Source organism: Telopea speciosissima, chromosome 7 (genome assembly GCF_018873765.1).
Source record: "Telopea speciosissima isolate NSW1024214 ecotype Mountain lineage chromosome 7, Tspe_v1, whole genome shotgun sequence".
In the NCBI taxonomy this organism is placed as follows: domain Eukaryota; kingdom Viridiplantae; phylum Streptophyta; class Magnoliopsida; order Proteales; family Proteaceae; genus Telopea; species Telopea speciosissima.
The window spans coordinates 5,301,607-5,325,405 of NC_057922.1; the positions used below are offsets into that span (position 1 = coordinate 5,301,607).

The 23,799-nt window shown below is 38.4% G+C and overlaps 3 protein-coding genes across 3 annotated transcripts; all 3 read left to right on the top strand.

The window, feature by feature from the left end:
- The first annotated feature begins 5,970 nt into the window (after positions 1 to 5,970).
- On the top strand, positions 5,971 to 8,246 carry LOC122669496 (putative pentatricopeptide repeat-containing protein At3g01580). Its single transcript, XM_043866267.1, has one exon. It carries the CDS (start codon positions 5,971 to 5,973, stop codon positions 7,981 to 7,983), a length of 2,013 nt encoding a protein of 670 aa, XP_043722202.1. The 3' UTR covers positions 7,984 to 8,246.
- A 3,395-nt stretch (positions 8,247 to 11,641) lies between these two features.
- On the top strand, positions 11,642 to 14,935 carry LOC122669494. The gene is made up of 5 exons (XM_043866264.1): positions 11,642 to 13,364; positions 13,510 to 13,660; positions 13,838 to 13,985; positions 14,098 to 14,343; positions 14,506 to 14,935. Exons 1-5 carry the CDS (start codon positions 11,696 to 11,698, stop codon positions 14,782 to 14,784), a joined length of 2,493 nt encoding a protein of 830 aa, XP_043722199.1. The 5' UTR covers positions 11,642 to 11,695; the 3' UTR covers positions 14,785 to 14,935.
- A 198-nt stretch (positions 14,936 to 15,133) lies between these two features.
- LOC122667411 (cleavage stimulating factor 64) lies at positions 15,134 to 18,080 on the top strand. Its single transcript, XM_043863678.1, is given in 7 exon segments — positions 15,134 to 15,169; positions 15,799 to 15,828; positions 15,960 to 16,043; positions 16,045 to 16,182; positions 16,266 to 16,343; positions 17,000 to 17,035; positions 17,124 to 18,080. Coding segments are annotated over 7 exon segments (966 nt in total). The 3' UTR covers positions 17,688 to 18,080.
- The last annotated feature ends 5,719 nt before the right edge of the window (positions 18,081 to 23,799 follow it).

Genomic DNA, 23,799 nt, shown 5'->3' on the forward strand with positions numbered 1-23,799 from the left:
CATACACCAAAGGTTCAAAATGACTTCTTTCGTAAAGGTACCATAAAACATCACCCACTTGGATTAATAACTAATGGGTGAATGCCAGGGCATAGCATTACATCATGAGATAGGACTCTCCACAAAACTAGTTAGAGGGTCTTATCCTAAATTTAATTATTGGGTTCTAAAACAAACCAACTGGGTCTGATTTGGGTTGGCTGTTCTCATCTTTCACTTCGGCCGGCCTGCTCTCGATTGCTTTCGATTGGGTAGTGTTCAGGTTGAAGGTTTCTGCACTATCATGAAAGTTCTCATTTTGCATGTATACATTGGATTCGAATGAGATCTACGAGATTCAGGCAACCATTTGTTTATTTATATGATGGGTGACCACTTGAAAATTCTAACTAATCTGTGTTGGCTAAGAGAACAGAGAAGGATCAATTTTACCCACAAGTTCATCAAATCTCTCCAAGATATTGGGTAATTGCTGTTAAATCCCAATAGTGCTGGGGAGCTGCACTAGGGTAACATGAAGAAATACAATAATTAACGACAAGATAATTTACAAGCACCAATCTAAATGATTTAGCTACTTCAAGGAGTTTAAGGCAAAAAATGAGCTTGCATTAATAAAAATGCAGCATTAAAAACAAGCGTAATGTATGGATTAAAGATTCCCAAAAGGTCAAGTTCAAAAAACATTCATCAGAACTCTAAAATACTTCACTCAATACTATATAGAGACTTGAAACATGAGAAGAAGCCACTAGAATTCTCCACCGAATCATCATTCATCACTTCTCGTCGACAATCCCTATCGGGCTGGCTGGCTAACTGGGTGACCGAATCGCAGAGAGAGTGGAGTGATCTCACATAATTTTATATTTAGAAATTTATATAGTTTGTTAGATTTTTATTTTTTTGAATCAAATAAGAAAAAACTTTCATCAAGTTTCTTCAACACACCCCACCCTGGGTCTTTTTTTCGTAGTGTAGAAGATGTGAAACAGATGATGTCCAAGAAACATTGGTGATGATCTTCTTGGAGTACGTTGCATATTTATGCTATTTGAAACAAGGGAAAGTATGAAATCAGTATTAACTATATGATGCAGTTTTAACCAAATCAAAGTTGCAGTTGCTTACTTCTTGTGTTCCTCAACAAATTCATCAATTTCTCTAGATATATATTCCTTCAAAACAAAAATATTAGTTGTTCGATGTGAAAAACAAATTCTATGCATGTACAAGACATTTTAATACAAAAATTCAGATTTGCATGTAACATGAGATTTTTTTTTATTAAGCAACTTTAGACTTCTTACTCTCTTGAAATGATATGATTCTCAATTGTTATTAAGCAAGAATTTTTCTGATGTATCTTGAACCTTAAAGGTTAGGTTCAATTGTAATTATCGATCATTCACCTCGATCAACAATAAATCTATTGGCTGTGTTTGGGAACAAGATGGAAAGAAATCCTTTTATTTTAGATCTATGTTTAATGATGGGGCAGTGAGGTCCTATTAGGACTTTAAATGATTTCAGTTCTATTTTGCACCTTGGTCATGACTCCATATTATGTTATTTTCAGCACTCAAATGCTAGTGCAAACCAAAATGAAATGATATCATTTTACAGGTTTTCCAAATCCAGCCATAGTATTTAGAGATTTGTTTTGCCTTTTGAATGATTTCAAATAGAGCTCATTCAATGACAATTCATCTACGTGCTTTGTAATATCATGACTATTGTAAGAGAAAATGAAAAGAACAATAGTTTAGAAAGGAAAACCGATAAAGTAAGCAAAATAAAAAATAAAACACAGTAAGCAAAATGGACAATCATTAATTGATACTAGTTCTAACTTCTAAGGTTTGGAATGGATAAGTTAATTGGGCGATTTTGAACCACATTTTGCCGTTGTAAACGATTTCAAAGCAAAACCCATATGTTTAGCTAAAGGTTCAGTTTGCAAAAAAACAAAAAAAATTTGAAGATTTATGATAAGTATGCACTCACTAAATTTCCTATGATTGATTTCCTCCAATGCCTTAGTGTTGTCAATTGCATATTGAAGTTTCATCATAAATTTTTATTTCCATCTTATTTGAACAACATAGTGGCATTCATCTAGGTTGAGAGAAGAAAGCAAAATACATGGTGTGATGAATGATGAACATTCTACGTTTAATTACTAAATTGTTATAAACAAATATCATGCCAACACTGCATGATAATTTTTATTTATTTATTGCTCATAACATATGCATGTCTTTTCAGTCACCCTTTATATAACAACTTGACATGCATGATGTTCTTATTTTGTTTTTATGCTTGTAATTTAAAAAATGATATATTAAAGTATTCATTGGCAGATTTTATTTTTAATTTATTATTTATTTTTTAGAAATAATTTATTTTACCTACTATCAAAGAATCTTCTTGATGGTCTATCTAGGTAAATATTAATGCAATTTGATCCCTTTTAGTTCTCCTAATGATGCGTTGATAAAAAAAAATATCTTGTATTCATTAACTGGAATATAGTCAATTTTGATTTAAATTCTAATACTTGACTCGAAGTTAAAAATATAAATCAAATAGATTATTTTTTATTTTGAGAATATTTTAAATCCTAGTATGGTACTATGGTGCCATATGCTAAATTTATATTCCAAGGGTTGCGAACGTTATGGCAGATACCTTTGCTAGAAGGGCCCAATCTATTACGAATAAGATTGTTTAGCTTATATCCAATCCTTGTTTTGCTATTCTTGATGGATAGAAAGCTTGTTGTAATCTGTTTATTTCATTTCTCTAATGAAATATCCTTCTACCCGAAAAAAAAAAAAAAAAGACTACATACATGGTGGCGGACTTGAGCCACTGACCAAGCATTGGAAGTGTACACTCTTGCAATGAAATTGTTTATGATATGGTTTCTTTAAGGGTTCTATAAGTAGAATTTTGATATGTTCCATATTTTTTATACAATTTTAGAATAAATTTTTGTTGTAGATACCGTAGATTATCTGATCACATTGGCTTGAGTTAGAGGAGTCTTGTATATTCAAAACCAAACCGAATAATGTGAACCAAAATTTCCAAAACCAAACCGAATGACACTGAATACATGAAAACGAATAAAAAGTGAACCGAATCAAACCAGTGCCGTTTAGGATGTACTTTTTAGATCAATTCGGTTTTCGGTTTGGTTTTAATTTGTACACATGTATCTTGATAGAGTTGCAATAAGGTCGGGTTGGGCTGGGCTTTTCAAAACCCCAGCCCAACCCTGACTCCTCTTAACTGGCCCAGACCTGACCCCACCCTAACTCAGGGCCGGGAAAATCCAACCCTGACCTTAGTTAGTAAGTACGCGTATAATATGCGTACCCGAGTGTTTAAAAGAAAAAAACTTCCGTCCCCGTATTTTTCCATATTTTTACAAAAAAATATATTTTTTAAATGTGCGAGTATTAAACTCGTATAAGTCGGGTATTATACGGTTTTATACTTTTTAACCTTAATATTAAAAAAAAAAAAAAAAAAACAATCAAACGTTTCACTTTCCCTTTCTCCATCCATTCTCTGCGTTACGAACTGCCGAACTCGAACCCTGGCAGCTGTCCCCCAATCTCCAATCATCCTCACTATCTCCGTTCAACAGTCACCGGCGATCATCAAATCCTCGACGGCGACGGCAACGGCGACGGCGATGGCTTCTCTTCTCTTCTCCATGATTGGGTCTCTTCTAAGAACTAGAACCTCTACTCTGCTGCTCTACTTTAAGCTCACTCTTCCAAATTCCTCTTCATCTAATTCTTCCTCCCTTGTCAGTTTCAGATGGGAGCCTCTGCAATCTTTCAAACTCTGTGTCTGAAAGCTCTTTGAAGCGCTCCTCAGTCCCAGTGTTCGAATTTGGAGTCGGCAAGGGCTTATTTTCATACTCCAAAATTTTAGGTATATGTTGCTGTGAATATTTGGGCTTATTTTCCTTAAAATCTCCAATCCCCCCCTTTGTGGTTAGTATATTTATTGATAGTTTTGGCTGTGGAGAATCTCCACTAGAGATTCGTGTGACTTCCTTGGATTATTTGTTTTACACTCCATGCCATCTCTTAAATTATCAACCCATATCAGTACCCAAAATGACAATTAAGGTCACCACAAATTAAGGGTATTATATCATATGGAAGTAAAGGTAATATACCAAATAAGGAATGCACCCAAGACTTGTCTAATTCTCAAAATCTTCTCGATTGAGACCTTCAAGATTGATCGATCCATCCATTGCTTGAAAAGCTGTGCTGAGTTGTTGTTTTTGTTTTGTTGGTAGGGCTTAATTAGAAGCCCCAAGAAGATTCATTGAACTGAATGGATCGAGAAATATCAATTGAAATTAAAGGAATGATTATTATGTCTATCACCTGAAAATCCTAAAGTGAAACCATCTCTAGCCATTAACAGTTTTAAACTCTCTGCTATTGATTCAAACTGAATATAGTTCAATTCACTTGTTCTTCATTCGTCAGTTGTACATGGTGATGAGTCTTCTCTCTTGAAACCCACCTCCCAAACATTGGTTCATTGGCCCCTCTTTCAAACATTCGATGAAGTTATTGCCTCTAAATTATATTGATTGTCAAAACTTTCTGGTTTTAAAAACATGCATCTGGATTCAAACAGAGGACCTGGATGATATGACTCATAAATGCATAGAAATGCTTACTTTTTTTTTTTTTTTGGTAAATAGAAATGCTTACTTGATGGTGGTGAATGTATGTTACATAATGAATATATGCCCCTTTTTTTAAAAGTATTATTGCCGTCTAGGCCGTATTAAACATGTATTAAACACGTATCGTATTATTGCCGTATGCGTTTTATTAAGCCGGATTTTTGAAAAGTATTATTGCCGTCTAGTCCGTTTAATTGACGTACGTATCCGTTCCTGTTCAATTGCCGTTCCCAAACTTACTAACTAAGACCCTGACAAGTCCTCAGGGTCGGGCCGGGCTGACCCTGATTGGCCCTAATCATGGAGTGGGGGAAGGTAGAGAACTAGAGATGCATGGACTAGACTAAGTTGGGCAGGGTCTGGGAGAAAATTATCAATTTTACATAAAATAATACTATAATAAAATATATTATCATTTATTATCTTCATATATAATATATTATACAACAAAATAGGGTCGGGCTGGCCCGGGCCGGGCTCAGCCCGAAGCCTCAACCTTAACCCGACCTGACCCTGACTCAGGGCCAGCAATTTCCAGCCCTGACCCGCCCTCAGTATCAGATATCTCAGCCCAGGCCCTGTTCGGGTTCAGGGCAGGCCAGGGCAGGTTTGGCCTGACAGGGCTAAACTTGCACCCCTGACTTGAATACAAAGACTGAACAAACCGAAACCGAAACCGAAACAATTGATCTCTTTGGTCTTTGCAAAATCACAAGTGCAACCTTACCGTCGCCCGTGGTGGGCAAACAATCTTTTTCGCCGGCTAATAACAGTTGAAATTTGTGAATCGGTGAAGTTTGGAAGAAAGGAAGGTAGCTTTTGCAAAAAAAGAATGCCGAGGACGAAGAAGATGTGATCCATCTTCTTCGTCTCCTATTATAGACGGCTTCTTTTCCTTCTTATGTTAGATGGCCAACACTCAACACCGATGCTTGCCACTGATACTCCTTTGATTTTTATCTTTTGCAGTTGGAAACATACCGTGCAATGCGACTGAAGAACAACTTATTCAAATCTGTGAAGAGGTTGGGCCTGTCGTATCTTTCAGGTCAGTCTCTCTCTCTCTCTGTTTTTTGTGTTCATATTCAATAAAAATAGAAGGCTTTTGAAACTCTTGCTTGTTTTTTGTGTTCATAGTCAATAAAAACAGATGGTTTTTGAAACTCTTGCTCGTCTGATCGTGTAAACATCCATCGAATGTCTCCTCAGCATGTTGACCTACTGTTGATTGGTTGCTGGGTATGAAAAGCAGGGGACTCATTTCACCTCTGTTTAAAGCATGCAAGGACGGGAAGAACGTCGCTCAGTTACACGCTTATATCCTGAAGACCGGCCTCATTCATGACAGCTTCTTTGCTACGAAGATCAGCGCTTCCTATATAAATTACTTCTCTCTTAGTTGTGCTTGGAAATTGTTCGACGAAACGCCTCATCGAAGTGTCTATCTATGGAACTCCATCCTCAGAGGCTACTCCAGAGAAAAGCAGTGGAATACTACCATCCATCTCTTCCATCAGATGTTATGTTCAACCAATATTACTGCTACTGGAAATGTAAAACCCGATAATTTTACTATATCCATTGCCTTGATGGCTTGCACTAAATTATCAGCCATTCAGATGGGTAGGGCAATTCATGGGTTGGTCAACAAGAGTGAAAAGATTGGTTTGGACATGTTTGTCGGTTCTGCATTGATTGAATTCTATGTAAAGCATGGTGGAATGGATGATGCTTTGCGGGTATTTGACAACTTTCCTCGGCCGGATGTTGTTCTCTGGACATCTATGGTTACTGGTTATCAGCAGAGTGGCAATGCAGAAATGGCAGTATCGTTCTTCTCCCGGATGGTAGTGATGGAAGGTGTCAATCCTGATCCTGTTACTCTTGTTAGTGTTGTGTCTGCTGGTGCACAATTGCTGAATGTTGAAGTTGGGAGATGTGTTCATGGTTTTATGATCAGGATGGGATTTAATGCTCACTTATGTTTGGTTAATTCCATTTTGAATTTATATGCAAAGACAGGTTCTGTTAATAATGCAAGGAATTTGTTTATGAAGATGCCGCAAAAAGATGTGATTTCATGGAGTACCATGATTGCCTTTTATGCTCAGAATGCTGAGGCCACTGACTCCTTAGATCTTTTTAATGAGATGATTGAGAAGGAAGTTGAACCCAATTCAGTTACCGTGGTTGGTGCTTTACAAGCGTGTGCATCGGCTTGTGATTTAAAAGAAGGTAGGAAAATCCATGAGATTGCTATTCAGAAAGGTTTTGAATTAGAAGTTTCGGTTTCAACTGCTCTAGTTGATATGTACATGAACTGTTCATGCCTTGAAGAAGCAGTTGATCTCTTCAAAAGGATGCCCAAAAAGGATGTCGTGTCTTGGGCTGCTTTAATAGGTGGATTTGCTCAAAATGGGCTGGCAAACAAGTCTATAGGGATCTTCTGCACTATGTTGTATAGCAAAATTCGGCCGGATGCAGTTATTATGGTGAAGATTCTCACGGTTTCATCAGAATTAGGGAATCTTCATCAAGCTCTATGCCTCCATGGTTTCTTGGTTAGTAGTGGCTTTGATGATAGAGTTTTTGTTGGGGCTGCACTCATAAAATTGTATTCTAAATGTGGTAGCATAGCTGATGCTATCAAGGTTTTTGAGAGAATGAGTGAAAGAGATGTCACTGTTTGGAGTTCAATGATTGCAGGCTATGGAATTCATGGCCTAGGAAGGGAAGCCCTTGAAATATTTGATCAGTTGATTGAGACCACATTGCTTAGGCCCAACAGAGTGACTTTCCTCTCAGTGTTGTTTGCATGTAGTCATTCTGGTTTGGTGGGAGAAGGGATTAAGATCTTCGAAAAAATGGTGCATGAGTATGGGATCAATCCCAGTTTGGAGCATTACAGTGTCGTGGTCGATCTTCTTGGCCGCACTGGGGAATTAGAGAAGGCACTGCAGCTCATCGATCAGATGCCAGAGCCAGCTGGGCCCCACGTGTGGGGAGCCTTGCTTGGCGCTTGTAGGCTTCACCACAATGTCAAGATAGGGGAGATTGCAGCTAAAAGTCTCCTCCGGCTGGATCCTGACCATGCTGGATATTATGTGTTATTATGTAATATATATGCTGAGGATGGGAAATGGCATAATGCAGCTGCCATTAGAACTCTAATAAAGGAAAAAGGGTTGAAAAAGATGCCTGGTTATAGTTCCATTGACATTGGAAAGGAGCTGCACCCTTTCTTAGCTGTCTGATGAGAAAGAATTTTGCTAAAGTGAGTTAGAATGTGAAAATGAGACAGTAGGGATTTGTTTCTGATCTGGATCTTTTGCTGCATGGCTCAGATGAGTTTTCATGGCATCATGTTTGGAATTGAAAATCCGTTTTTTGCAGTGATTCAAAACAGGGGCTGACCTGGACAGCTGCCTATGAAGCCGAAGCTGAGTTAACCATGGATTCATGGTTCAGGTAAGGCCATGTTGTTCCTTTATTTGATAAATGTGACTAGTTCAATTGACAGAAAAAGAGAGTCAGCTAAATGCTCATACATGGGAAGATTACTCTCCACCTCCCTTCCTCCCCCTAGAAAAGAAATAAGAAAATCATAGTGGGTAATGGTATTGGACTTCCAAGTTTTCTCCTGTCCAATTTGTAAGTACTTTACACTAACAATCTAGCAGGAGAAAAAGGATGTTAATGAGCATTGTGAAGGATTATAAAGGACTGAAAGTGGAACAGTGAGAGGACTCGGTCAAACAATTTTAAGGATTATGAGGGTGGAGTAGCATGATTTTTGGCTGGTAGTATTGCTTTTCTTTTGGTATTGTCTAGTATTTATGGAAGTGGCAATTCAGGTAGGTAAAAAGGTGCAGGGCTTGGATTAAGAACGTGGGAACGTTGTGGAGGGATGCAGTTAGTATTAAGAAGTTTTGGGTTTGATCATACTGTAAACTGAGATGGTTTAGTGAACACAATAGGTTTAAGGATTTAGAAAATTAAGTTTTGGCAGAATTGAGATAACTAACAGAACAGAAATTTGGAAAGAAGTAAAGAAAAAGAAAATAATTTAGCAAACTAGGAGCGAACTATGGAAGAGCGGAAATAAAGGGTAGAAGAGAGACATTAGCCTGGTGCTCCTAGGGTTTCAGTCTTTGGGGGGTGTTTCCAACTCAAATTCAAAATGGCATTTATGTAACTACTAAGCCTATGGTGGGGAAGACATATATTTATAAAGCAAAAACGTTAAAATAATGCTGTGAAAGATTGCTTAAAATAACTATAGAGAATTTTACCCTATCCTGTGATCTGGCGGATATAAGTGGGAAGAAATGCAAGAATATTTGAGGGCATAATTATCAGAATATTCGGTCTGTTTAGTGGTTTGTTCATCTCTATTTGACTAGATTTGTACATATACAGAGTTCAAAGGTCTAGACCATTACAAAGTGCATGCCAACTATAAATTTCTTGTACCTATAACTGAGCCATGTCAAGCTGGTCAGGTGAAACTTATTATAATAAGACCTGAACAGTTGTGGGAGGGAAACTGTCCTACCCATTTTCTAAGTAGGTATGTGAATATATGAAGTAGGGTGACAGAGTTCAGAGAATGATGGGACATAATGTCTCCACCCACAACTATAAAATGCCCCAACTGTCCAACCAATTTCTCCACTTTGGCTTGTCAATAAAATTATTACCTGCTGTCCTTAAAAATGCTAAACTGTATGGATTTCAGTCTTGTATGTCAATTGACTTTGGTACGATCCATCAAAAGAACACACACTGACATGGATCTGCTCATCCATAGTTGACATGCACTTTGTCATGGTCAAAGGTTACATAGAGGGTCAAGCTAGGAAAACAAAGTTGAAATCTTTCATCCATGACTGCAAATTCTCACAATCATTGATCATTAGAAAACTTAATCTTATACAACCTGGAATAGACTCCTAGGAACTGAAAATATCTGTACACAATGCTTTAGTATGATTTGATACAGAATGCTGCATGAATAGTTGCTTCTTGGCTTGTTCAGGGGAAAACTAGTATTCTAAAAACTCTGCGAATGGAGAAAAATGAGGTGCAGAATTAAGCACCTTGCTGATTCAAAGAACTTCAAAATTGACCACCAAACAAGCAGAATTATTAGATGGAGAACTGAAGGTCTTCGTAAATGAAAAGCTTAGTGAGGCCAATAACCAAGCAACTTCTTAAAATTTTATCATGGTAGCTTTCATTATCTAACCATAGCAGTAAAAATCTTCTTGCATTACATCACTTGTCATCTAATGCTTTTTGCCTTTTGTGTTTGACTGAAATAGAAACTGCGCTTCATGCTTTATTTCTCTGTCCTTTTGCGGCAACAGTATGGTTAGTATCCCCACTTTGTTTCAGTACTGCGAATTTCCATTGTGAGAATATTATTGATTGGATTAATCATTTGGTTATCCGTTTCAAGGATATTCCCCATAAAAAGGATTTTGATATCATCTGATCTTCCTTGTTGTGGCAGATTTGGAAAACACAGAATAAAGCTGTTTTTGAGCATGAGGATCCAAGTATATCAAATACCCTCTCTGCTTTTGCCGATACAGTCTCAGAAGGCTCTTTTTGTGTTTGTAAATACCTGTTCTCCTTCAAGCCCCTCCTTGTCAAGCATTTCTCAGGGATCAACGGTGCTTCCTCCTGATTTTTCCGCTATGTACACTGATGGAGCTTGGAGATCGAACTCCTATGCTGCTTCTAGGGGTGTTTTTTTTCGCACAAAGAATGGGTCCTTTGTGGCCGCCCAGTGCAAGTGTGGTTTCTGTTTCTCAGCTGCTGCTACTGAACCCGAGGCTATTTAAGATGGCATCCGCTTTGCTTTACAGTGTCATTGGTTTCCTTTAGTTGTCTTTGCCGATTGTTTGGATTTTATCAATTCTTTGAACTCTGTTTCTTCTTCTTTAGATTGGGTTACTAGGGCCATTGTGGAGGATATCCTTCGTTTATTTTCTGATTGTCAGGATGTATTTTTCCAGTTTTTTCCTAGGTCCTCTAATAAAGAGAGGCTCATTTGTTTGCCACAGGGGCTCTTTGTTGGGGTATCTCCCATGTTTGGTGGCAAAAACCACCATCTTTGCTTGTACATTCTTCCTGCTTTGGTTTTGAATAAATGCCTTTCTTTTCCTTGATTTAAAAAAATAAAAAATAAATAAAAAGGGGTTATGTTGAAGGGGGCAGATAAATAGTATAAACCACAAGAATCAAGTACTAAAGACAGAGAAAGAAGGTCTTTCTCTTGTGAGTTCTTTTTCTGCAGTAAAGACCTTATCATCAATCTCTCTCTCTCGCTCTCTCTTAAAAAAAGTCTCAATTAAAAAACAAAAACAGAAGATGCAACATGTGCAAGACTTTTTTACATATTCACATGTCATGTTTTTTCTTGCAAATAAATTCTGATAAATGCAGTGAAAAATAAAAGTTATGGATAGGTGAAGATATAAGAGGAACATGCCAATATATGCCAAAAAACTTAGGACTTCTCAGGTGTGACTAGAACTCAAATTTGTTTTGGCTTGGAGTGACTTGCACTGCTGTGCCTCTGGTCCTTCCAACTGTTTCTATGAGAAGGTTTGCCAAAGACTTCCAGATTTTTTTTTTTAATATTTTGGATCTTTATTCCTTCACCCCTGTTTAGCGATTTTACTATCCTTTGGAAGAGGATGATAAAATTAAATCAAAATTTATGAAATATAAAATACTGTCACAAATCGCTCGTATCGGCCGATTTTGGACTGAGTTACACAATTTCATATCATCACATCCAGTGACGGTAACTCGGGCTTCGATTTAATTTGGAGCCCTAGGCTTAAAGGAAAGAGAAGTTGGTCCAAGAATCTCAACTTCTCAAGTGGTTATTGAATTGTTGGGTTTTCTTAAAATTAGAGCTCGGCTCTGCCTTGGGAGTTCGAAGGACCTAAGATGGCGGCAAAACACGCCCAAGGCCTTTTCCTTGAAGAATGGCTGAGGGGCAACAGCAGTAGCAGTGGTAGCAGCAGCAACAACAACAAGCCCTCTCTCTCCTCGTCTGCTCGAGCCATTATTCAAGCATGGGCGGAGCTAAGAGACTCTCTTCAGCACCAAATCTTCCAATCCTCTCACGTCCAGTCTCTTCAAACCCTCCTTAATTCCCAGACCTCCCTTCACGTCGCAGACCCGCAAGCGAAGCTCTTGCTTTCTATCCTCAATTCTCCACACCTCTCCCCTCCGCCTGAATCCTATCCTTTCTTTCTCAGACTCCTATACATCTGGGTCCGGAAATCCTCTAGACCTTCACCGCCTCTCATCGAGACAGCCGTCACTGTTATCTCTCGCCTTCTCTCGTTCGAATCCGACACCGGAAAGAGCTCTTCTGTCGTCTCCAATGGTATTCTTCTCCTTGGTGCCCTCTCCTTAGTACCCTTTCTATCCAAAAGCTCTAAAAATGTTTGCTTGGAGATGCTCTCTAATTTGCTGGAGGAGGAGTACCGATTTATTGGGTCGTCCGAGGAACTTGTCCCTGAGGTTCTGGCGGGAATTGGGTATGCTCTATTTGCTTCCGACCTTGTTCAATTTGGCAGAATATTGGATTCTCTACTCGGGGTTTGGAGCAAGGACGGTGGACCTCGTGGTCGTGTTACTCATGGACTTATGATCCTGCATTTGATCGAATGGGTAGTGTCTGGTTCTGTCAACTCCCCATCCGTAGAGAAACTTGAGTTTATTACCCGGGAGATTTTGGAGATGCCTAAGCCCAATCATGCTCCATTTGCGGTGTTCATGGCTGCCGCTGGCATCTTGAGGGCGCTTAATAAGCTCGTGCCTAGTCCTAGCAGGGCAGGTATCATTCTCCAACTGAGAAAATCTGCAGAAGACTGCATTGTAGCTATATCCAGAGATATGATCTTTAAAACTGAAGGTTTTAGTCATTCCATTGATAACCCTGAACATCGTCTTCTCCTACAGTGCCTGTCGTTGGCTTTGGCTCGAAGTGGTTCAGTTTCTCCAAGTGCACCTCTTCTTTCATGCCTAGCATCCTCTTTGTTGATCGAAATCTTTCCTTTACGGTCTCTGTATACAATGGTTGTTCAATATTCACGTGGTGATTCTGGCGTATTGGGCCTTAATCAGGTCAAAGAACATGTGGGTAGCATTCTCTTTAAGGAAGCTGGGGCTATAACCAGTGCATTTTGTAACCAGTATGTCTCAGCTGACGAAGAACAAAAGGGGATTGTGGAGAATCTTATATGGAACTATTGCCAAGATATCCGCTCAGGACATCGACTGGTCGCTCTGATGCTTCAAGGTGAGGGGAAGGAGTTGCTTGGACACTTGGAGAAAATTGCTGAATCTGCTTTCCTTATGGTTGTGATATTTGCATCCGTAGTTACAAAGCATAAGTTGAATTCAAAGTTCTCTAGGGATGCTCAGCTGGATATTTCAGTTAGCATATTGATTTCATTCTCTTGTGTGGAGTATTTTCGGCGTGTTCGACTGCCTGAGTATACTGATACAATACGGGCAATTGTCGTTAGTGTTCAAGAAAATGAGAATGCTTGTGTCTCTTTTGTCAATTCAATGCCTTCTTACACAGAGTTGACAAATCAACAAGGTATATGATCAATTCTGGTAATGCTTTACATCTTGATCAAATTCTGCCATTTTTCTTGAATTGGTCCTGAAAATCAGTTGTTCTTCTCTTATCTTTATGATAGAGATAACCATTTAAGTGAGATTTGAACCGGGTTCTCTCTTAGGCTTATCCTGCTTGGACAAAATGGAATACACTTGGTCAAAAGATGATGTACAGACTGCTCGCATCTTGTTTTACCTGCGGGTTATCCCGACGTGCATTGAACGTGTACCTGGTACTGTATTCAGGAAAGTGGTAGCTCCAACCATGTTCTTGTATCCTTTCACTGGGGCCATTTAAGCTTTCAAAGTAGTCCTTATTTCTAGATCTGCTTTTGTAAGTATTTTTCCAATCATGTTCTTGTATCCTTTCACCGGGGCCATTTATGCTTTCATGGTAGTTCATTTCTAGACTTGCTTTTGTATTCTAGTGCCTTAATAAAAAGGAAATAGATACATGGGACATCAAAATGGAAAAGTATCTCGAGCCTCACATTCCCTGTTTGCGGCTTTTATATCCTCGGGAAAGGATTCTAATCTGGATGATAGGGTTGTATTAAAGGAGCAACTTGTTTTCTATTACATACAGAGAGCTTTAGAGGTATAAAACTACAACAATTCTTTTTAGTGTAACTTGAGGTGAACCATCAAATGGCAGATACCTGAAAACCCCCTCATTCCTTTCCTCTTCTACTCCTTTGGTGTGAATGTAGGGATACCCTGGAATAACACCTTTTGAAGGTATGGCTTCTGGGGTGGCATCCTTGGTTCGACATCTTCCTGCTGGAAGTCCAGCAATATTTTACACCATCCATAGTCTTTGTGAGAAAGCTCATAGCCTGTGCATTAAAGCCATGAGTGAGGATGCTGATATATGGAAGAATTGGCAAGAAGATTCAGAACCTTGCAAGAAAGTTCTTGAGTTGCTGCTGCATCTCATTTCTCTAGTGGATATACAGGTATCCTATTCATTAATTGTCAGCTAATGTATGAGCTTAGATAATTCCAGTTTGAAAACCTTTCTTGACATTCTGTTTGTGTTGGATTGGATTAGAAATGATTCAGGCCTCAAGTTTGATCTTGCAGAGGTTAATAGTGTTTCTTTTGCTTCAATTGACCAGGTACTGCCAAACCTAATGAAGCTACTAGCACAGCTCATTATACAATTGCCAAAATCTGGTCAGGACGTGATACTTGATGAAATATATGCCCTGGTTGCAGAGTCAAATGATGTTACACGGAAGCCCACTTTAGTTTCATGGCTTCAGTCGCTTTCTTACATCTGTTCTCAAGCTTCTGGTAGTAGTGAAACAACCACCAGAGGAAAAAGCAAGAGAAATGATACTTCTGGATGGAGCATAGGAATGTCATGGTTTGATAGAATCAGTTCAAGACTCTGATGCTTTACTTGGAATCTCCTAATAATATCTCATCAGATAAGAGGGGGGGGGGGGATCCATCATGTATTTTAGAATTATTGTTTGGAAAGAAACTCTTGTAACATATCTTGATATGCAAGTGATTAATGCAATAAATTAACAAATTTTTTTTGGTTCATCTATGTGGATGGTTTCTAATACAATCCATTTATTTCTGAGCACATATGTACCAGAGTCAAACTTAAGATTTTCAGACTATGTAATGGTGATGCATGTTCAAACTTGATGGCATTAATCTGGAAGATTCGTAATTTGAACCAGTGGAAAAATTCAATAAAGGATCGAATAAGCTATAAGTTTCTAACTAGCCATGGGACAGACAGCAGTGGGTGTGTCTCCAAGGGAGGTTCTTCGGGCCCAATAGACTTGAAAATGTCAAATAATGGAGAGGTTCAAGCGCTCTTAGGTTTCCATAATCCTTAAGAGTCGAAATCAGTGAAAAAAATCTTTCGAAACTATACATTTTATATAAAAGGTTTGTATCGTTTTGGTTGAAACCATACTGAAACCCCACATCATCGAAATTTTGCCAAAACAGCAAAATTTTGACCAAAACCTTGCACTTTTTACATATCGCATGGAGTTTCGTTTCGACATCTTGTGATACCAAAATACTTAAAACAAATTTCGGTGAAACCTTTAACATTGAATGAGATCAGAGTTTCTATCAACCAATTAATTACATGTAACTATTTGCACCTTCATTCTCCTCTTGAAGGGTCTTTCTATGCTTGACAGCAGTCAAATCTCTCTTATGGTGTCATATATGCATAGCTAAAAACCTTCTCTAACCATTTAAGCTAGAGCTTGCTTCATGCAGTATGTGTTAATGTTATCATTGGCATTTTAATCTTTTCAAATGGATATCAGTATAATTGAGAAACAAATGATTCCAATTTTATAGAGAGTCAAATAATGCAAGAAAACTCTTTGTACACCCTCCTCTTAAGTCTTATGTTTCTTCATGTTCTGCAGGGCCGTGGTGGACCTGGATTGGCTTCAAATGTTTGTTAATCTTCACTTTGCTGACTTTAATTTGCTTTTGATCATCTTTTTCACCCCCCAACAGTAGTAGTGCATTAGTCACCTGACAACTTGTTTTTGGAGTAACACAGATGCTCAAAAACAAGAATTAGGTGGCCCTGCAATTCTTGGGAATTCTGCTTTTCCATTGGCTCCCATTGCCTGCCATTGTTGCATCAGTCATGGGTGGCGCTTTGGGGGGATGTTCAAACTGCTGGCATGTCCTCGAGGCAAAATGGTCTGCTAGGTCAGTCTGGCTTGGGCAATGACGCTTTAACCCATTACATGGCTAAAATGTCTCGGAACCAATTACATGAGATAATGTCAGAGATTAAGGTGAACATTTCCCTTCTGTCCTCCAGGCATTTGTGAGCAGCCTTAAGTAGACAACACAGTTTGACACTTAATTCTGATGACAGGTGATGGCTATACAGAACATGGAACTAGCCCGCTAACTGCTGCTAGCAAGTCTGCAGTTGCCAAAAGCTCTTTTCCGGGTGATTGTCTAGCATTTGGTGCTCTCTTAACTTTCACTGCCATGCTCTTCTCCATCTTTATTTTATGGTAATAATTGTCATGCTTTGTGGTAATTGAGTGAATATGCATTATTGGAGGATTTTGTCATAGCTAGGCAGCTAGCTATTCATGGTTGCATAACTTAGAGGCTTGCTTCATTGTAATAGTTCTCATAAGAAAATAAGTCCGAACTTTGATAGCTCAATTCGTGCATTAGAGGCCACAGGCAACATCTTATGATTGAAGATTCCAAAATCTCAGGGAAGATTTTCCCCTCCTATGGAATCTTATTCTCTTATAAGGGTATTTCAGTTTTTATATATTAATTTAGGATTTATTTTGATCACTGGCAGTAGATATTTCCCACTCATTTTTCTTTCCCATAACTTTGGCATTTGTTTTCTCACTGACTTACGAGTAATTTCATCCTTAGGCTTCCTTTGATTTCTAGTGTGTCCAGATTATGTTTCTTCATAAATCATTGGGAAATGCTTCTTAAAGCATGCTCTTTGTACTACTATTATTGATTCGGCTGTGTGGGATAAGAATTAGTTGTGAGTATGACAATGATGATTGTGGATTATTTTGTGACCTACAGCAACTTACAAATTTATTGATATTGATTTTCAATGTGTAGGCACAGATAATGCTAGGAGTGGTGACACCACAAGTGGTTTGTCTCGTGGACTTCAAAACTGTCATTATCTATCATTGCAAGTGCAGAGATTGTGTGATGCTGATGTTTTGTTCGCATTCTGCAGTTACAGATGCCAAATATTTGGCAATCTCCTGGTTCACAACCAGAGTCTCAATTGCAAGATGGAAAGCAGGGTCAGCAGTCAGCTTTATGTCTTATTCCTGGACAAATACCTCTATTGCAGAATGATATGCATATTGGGTTGATGTCCAGATTACAACAAGGTCAAGTGCCTGCTCTTCCTCACAGTGCTTCAGTTAACAGCCAGCCTTCACTTCTGCTTCAGCAAGGTCCTATTCAACCTCGATTTCAGCATCCATACCAAGCACAGAGTCAAGTTCTAGTACAGTCATCAGTGCCAGGGCAGTCTGGAGTTTCAGCAGTTTCATCCATACAAACACAATCTTACTCTGATTTTTCTGTTCCACCACAAACTCCAGCATTAGCAACTTCTACTGCTTTGAAGCAGCAAGTTCAATCTGCTCTGCTACCGCCCCCTAGACCGGTTGGTGCTGTGAACTCAGGGCATAATGCTCAGTTGCTTCACCCAAATGCGGGTCTTCAACATCCTTCACTTTTGCTTCGTCTCTGTTACCCCAGCCAAGCTTTCAGGTACCAACTTTACTGACACACCCTGCCTCCTTGTATCTTGTTCTGTTATGGTGAACCTGTCTCTGTCTTTTTGGGTTAATAAAGAATTAGTTAGAAGAAGAATCAGAAGGGAACTGCAGTCAAATTACATTATTGTTGTTGTCATTTGGATTGGTAGGATGTTAAATATTGCGTAAGCCCTGCCTGTTTCTACGGAGGTCGTCCATACTGAGTGCTGATTCAGTTCACGTTCTTTTCTAATTTATGTATGAGCAACTCTTAAGTGTAGTAGGGACTTAAACAAGTTCACCCTGTAGAATTCTATGGGTAAAGCTAATTGACACCTTGGTTGGGAAAAAGAGTTTGACGAAGGAGAAAGGAAAAATGGCAGAAGATTAAGGGGAAAATGAAGAAGAAGAGGAGCCAAAAGCGGCAGACTGCCATCGAAGAGGAGGGAGGAAGAAGATGAATCTTCACTATTCTCCTTTTAATATATGCTATTTCCTGTCTAAAAGGGAAATACTTCTCTATTTTACAATTAGACCTCTCGTATTTTCTAGTAAGAGGATCCAAGTTTCTTATGTTACATGAAAGTCACCCTTTAATATTAAAACTAAGAAGAAAGTCTAACTTTTACACCAAAAAACCTCCCTTGGTCTCCTAGATGCGAAGGCGCCCAGCCACCACCGGGGCTTTCCTTGCCACTATGATAACTGTGATCAGATCACAATTTATTTCCAAGTGGATACAACCCTGGTGTCACTTTAAATCAAAACTGGAGTATATTGTAGGTCATAATTTTGTATGCAAACTTACAAAGATACATTCGTATGCATCAATATCAGTCCAAAGAATGAAGGCGGATTCTTTCCCAGAGCATTTCTGGTTATCTCACCAAAGTCTACGGTCATAGAAATCCAATTAAAAGTAAAGGAGCATAATCCTTGCAGATTCTTGGATATCTACCTTTTTATCAAATATCCTTCGGTTTATCTGTTTCAGTAAGACCCCAATAATAAAGTGCAGTGAGTAGAATTTTCCAAAGAACCTATTTTTTCCTCCAAAGGCCAAATGGAACATTAAGGTCATAAAAGACAAATATTTTCACTTTGTGAAGTATGGGTGCATGCCTGCATGGCCATGGTCATTGCAAAACATTCCAAAAGAATGTACCCATACATAGTACATATTTAGATATTCTACATGAACAAGACAAATAAATAGGTTGTTTCCTCTGCTTCCCCTCAGAAGATACATCTAATGCTGTAGGATGAACTGGAAGAAATCCAATATATTTGTGGATGAGCTGTTTAGATGATGAATTTCCACAAGCCGATGGTTGGCAGAATCTATAGATTTATGTTAACTAACTAAATTAGTGTTTGGTTAGGGAAACTAATGAAAGTGATTGATTTGTTCTTGATTTGGAACAACAATGGATGCCTAATGGAGAAGAGTTGATTCAGATTGAAGGTTTTAAGTGGATTAAAATTTTTGAATATCTTGGTAGTGAAAAATTTAGTAACTAGTAAAGAAACCTAGTGCTATTTACCCAAAAAAAAAAAAGAAACCTAGTGCTGAAAGTGGAACAATGAGAGGACTCGGTCAAACAATTTTAAGGATTATTGGGGTGGAGTAGCAAGATTTTTGGCTGGGTGTATTACTTTTCTTTTGGTATTGTCTCGTATTTATGGAAGTGGCAATTTTCAGGTAGATAAAACGGTGTAGGGCTTGGATTAAGAACGTGGGAATGTTGTGGAGGGATGCGGTTAGGACTAAAAAGTTGTGGGTTTGAACATATACTGTAAACTGAGATGGTTTAATGAAGAAGATAGGTTAAGGTTTTAGAAAATTAGTTTTGGCAGAATTGAGAACTGACAGAACAGAAATTTAGAAAAGAAGTAGAAGAAAAAGAAAATAATTTAAAAAACTATGAAAGAGCGGAAATAATTGCGAAAGTGTAGATGAGAGACATTAGCCTGGTGGTCCTAGAGTTTTAGATATTGGGGGGGGGGGGGGGGAGGTTGCTTCCAACTCATTCAAAATGGCCTATGATGAGGAAGACAGATATTTATAAACCAAAACATCAAATAATGTTGTGAAAGATTGCTTAATAATTGGCTGAAGGTCAGATTTGGAAAGAAAGGTCATATTCTAACAATCCTATAGAGAATGTTATCCTATTCTGTGATCTGGCAGATATAAGTGGGAAGAAATGCAAGAATATTAGAGGGCATGATTATCAGAATATTCCAAGTGTCAGTTCAGTGGTTGGTTCATCTCTATTTGACTGGGCTTGTACATATAGAGTTTTCAAAGGTGTGGCTAACTCATTGCTGAAAGATCGTATTTGGTTATATGGGACAACTAAAATTTCTGCCTCTTTTTAAAGAATAATCTACCCAACAATTCAAAGCACACAGAACTTCATCTAAATGTATCATGACATGACATAATAATTTCATACTGCAAATAAAAAGAGAGGGGATGGGATCATGGGAGAAACCTGGGCAAAAGGTTTTCTGAGTGGCAGTCCAATAAAGGAATATCTGGATGGGCACCTAGTTCTTCCAAGTATTAGGTTCACTGGGTTCATTGGGCTTAGTTGGATTTTTGATTCCATGGTCTTTTGTGTTTTCTGGCTTTTAGTGGGTTTGGGAGAGTTATGTAGTTTCTAGAATTTCTGCAAGTGTTGAGTTGTAGGCTAGTGTTTTTTTGTGTAGAGGTATTTTCCATTTTCTGCTTAAGAAACAAGTGGGCATACAGCTGTACAGTCCAATTAAGATAAATACAATTTCTAATGAAGGCCTCAAGCAAGTTTTTATTAAGTTAAATTAGGAGTTTATTTTCTTTAGTATGTCTGAGTCAATAAAAGGAAATATATGGCAGAGCTGTCCAGCCCTTTTTGTTTATAAATAGGGGTAACATTCATAAAGAAAGAGAAATTTTATGATGAAAAATGAACAAAGAGCTGAGTAAGCCTCTTTGAAGCTTGCTTTGGTGTTCCCATCAAATTGTTTGCATGATGATTTGGGCTGGTGTGATGCCATCTAAGAACTTGCTCAAGAATCAGCTTTGTGATCTCTAGCTTCAATCAAGTTAAAGATTAAATTAATAAATACTTTGCTTGTAATTTAGTTATTCTAGATGCTATCACCTCCTGATTTCAATTCCGATATCCTTTGGCTGTTTCTAAATTTATGAATTACCTTCTCTATAGTAGCTAGATAAAATGTCAATCCAGTTTAGTTGGTGTAAGAATAAGTTGTCTCAATTGTGCAGATAAAACAGGCTTGCTTTTGTTGCCTCTGTGCTATATTTAGCTTTATGGTTCAGGCCTAAGATTATTGAATATGAGCCTTTCAGCTATACTCTTTACGATCCATTGGCCTAATATTTTAATCATAAAGGAAACTGGACCTGAGTGGATGCAAGCTGACACAGGAAAACCTCACCTATCTGTAGGAGCTTCTACATTAGGCTCATTTACTTAAAAAAAATTCATATTTCCAAATGCCTCAGGAGGTTAGAAGCTCCCATGCTCAGCCCACTTAACCATTTGAATTTCAATTTAAGTTGCTCAATCCATGTGGAAACTGGTGTTGGAATGGAGATGCAACTCGTCATTTCCCCTCAAGTCAGGATCTGTGAACCTTGCAGGTTGCAACTACAAATTTTTCCTTCTTTGGGTTGATAAGAGCTTGTTTTTTTCTGGCAGGGCATGGTCTCTTAGCCCTAACCTGGGGAAGCCAGTCTTCTTTCTTGGCATGCGTAGTTTGCTCATGCTGTTGTTCTGCCTCACTGTTGTTCTAAATGCTTCCATCTGCTTCCCACTTAAATAAATGTACATCTACATAAACAAAGGATTTTTCATTGGTTCAGAAATTGAAACCTTGACAGATGTGACAGGTCAAACCTGGCAATTCTATGCACATAATTATGTGGGATTGGCATCAATATTAAGATGCATAGATATTGTTTGATTGATTTAGTTGTTATAAAAAAAAACAATGAGATTCTATTATGGAAGTAAATATTCTCGCATTTATTGCTACTGTACTCTTCGTTCTAGTTGAAGACGAGTCAAATTGCCCGAGGCTTACGCTTTTTTCAATCCAATCATAGATGTTATGCCAGTCATACCTGTGTTTTTTTTTCTCTTATCCTTTGTTTGGCAAGCTGCTGTAAGTTTTTGATGAGATCTCTTTAGTCCTACAAGCATTCATGATTTTTTCGAAAAAAAAAAAAAATTATAACAATTGATAAGATTAGATAAGCAAGAAAATTGATCTGACACATATATTAGACCATCCAATACAATAGTGCTTTCTTTGTGTATATATGTGATTTTTTATTCCCCACCCCATCCCCAACAGTTGCAGCTTCCACCTGAGGTAGAATCTACTCTGCTGCAGCAAGTGACGAGCCTCACACTGGAGCAGTTGAGGGCATTGCCTCCAGAGCAGCAGCAACAAGTGATTCAACTCCAACAAATGCTCCAGTGAGTTCAACCCCAAATCCTTTTGCTGGTGTATCATGCTAGCCTAGCTTTGCCTTCTTTCAGGCCTTAACAAGTTGTTGCTGATATAGGCAGGTTGGTTGTAAATTTTTATCATGTCCAATGGTTTGAAAGTGATAGGTTGCAAGGGGATGATTAGATTTATGTAACAAATTATGCGACTCTGAATAGCATCTGTCGGAGTAAAAAAGAAGTTAAACAAAAAAAAAAGAAGGAAGTTCTGAGATATTCTTTTCATAAAGGATACTGAAAATGCCTACCCAATGTAATTGCCTGTTCTTTGCTTCTTTCTTTCCTCTGAACTAACAATATTTCTTTGCAAAACAAATTAGAATTTCAGTTTCTTCTTAAGTTTGATCAATTGTAACTGTTCAGTTCTTTGTGCTGCTTAAGAGGAGTAGGTTTATCCTGCAGAGCTTGGTTGTGAAATATGTTCCCTTTTCTCAGCTGTGTCAACCTTTTGTTCTATAGTCTCATCCTTTCCCATAAGACATATTCTTTGCTTGTCAGAACTAAATAACAATAACTTGGATCAACATACTGATACCGTGGTTGACCCTTTTGAGCTGGCATGTGCGTTTGACCCAAAAAAAAACAAAACATACTAATACCGTAGCTACTGGAAGGGTAAAGCTGAACTGATGACTATAACTTCTCTGAATAACTACTTAGCCAAAGAGAAGAAATATCTTGAATAGAGAACGTTTATTGATGATTTCCAAGGTGCTTAACAATGAAATGCCCATACTTCTTTGTAGTTTTGATACATCTGAGTTGTCACACCCAGACTTTATAACATTGCACATCTTCCCTATTTCACTTAACGTACTGTTGAGCTCTTCATATAGATTGTTCATTGCTTCCATGAGCAAGTCAATTATCATTTGCGTTGTCTGCTCGGAAGGATTGAGTTGTAACTTGAAAATGTCAAACTCAAAAGCATTATGGCAAAATTCTCTGAGACCTACAACAATGCTCAAAGCTGTGACTCAGAAAGAATGACTTGTCATCTGGCTTTCTTGCAGCCTTGTAGACTCTGCAGACGGCCGTTATGGCTGGGACTGGCCAAAGCTAGCAGTAATCCAGCTCAAGCTCAGTTTTGGGCAACAGTTCAGGCCCAGACCTTTAAGGTCTGAGGGCGGCCAAAGACTGAACCCAACATGTTGATTCTTCAGACCAGAATGCCCCCGTCTGAGGTCCAACTGCCTTTAGTGGCATGCGTAGGTCTCCTTGGCTAAGCTTGGTTTAGCTGCTGCCTGTCCCATGCATAGGATTAACTGCATTGGTTGTAAATGTTGTATCACAACTGCTAGACACCAAAATAGGGTTGTGATTTGTGGTCTTACAATTTTTTTGTTTATCCATCCATACACTTGTTTATCCACCTTATTTAACTTGTCTTTACTGCATGATTGCGAGGTGCTTCATGCAGGGGAAGGAGGGTATTTGTACCATCCCTATATGGCCACGGAACTCGATTTGGTGCTCTGATTGTTTTGCCCTGGCATTTCCTTGATTTGGTTTTAAAATTTTTGTTTCAGATTGCATTGGTCATTAACAATGAGAAAATTGTTTACAACTTTCAGCAGTCATGTTTTGAGGTTGTATTTCAGTGGAGGCTCTTATTAAC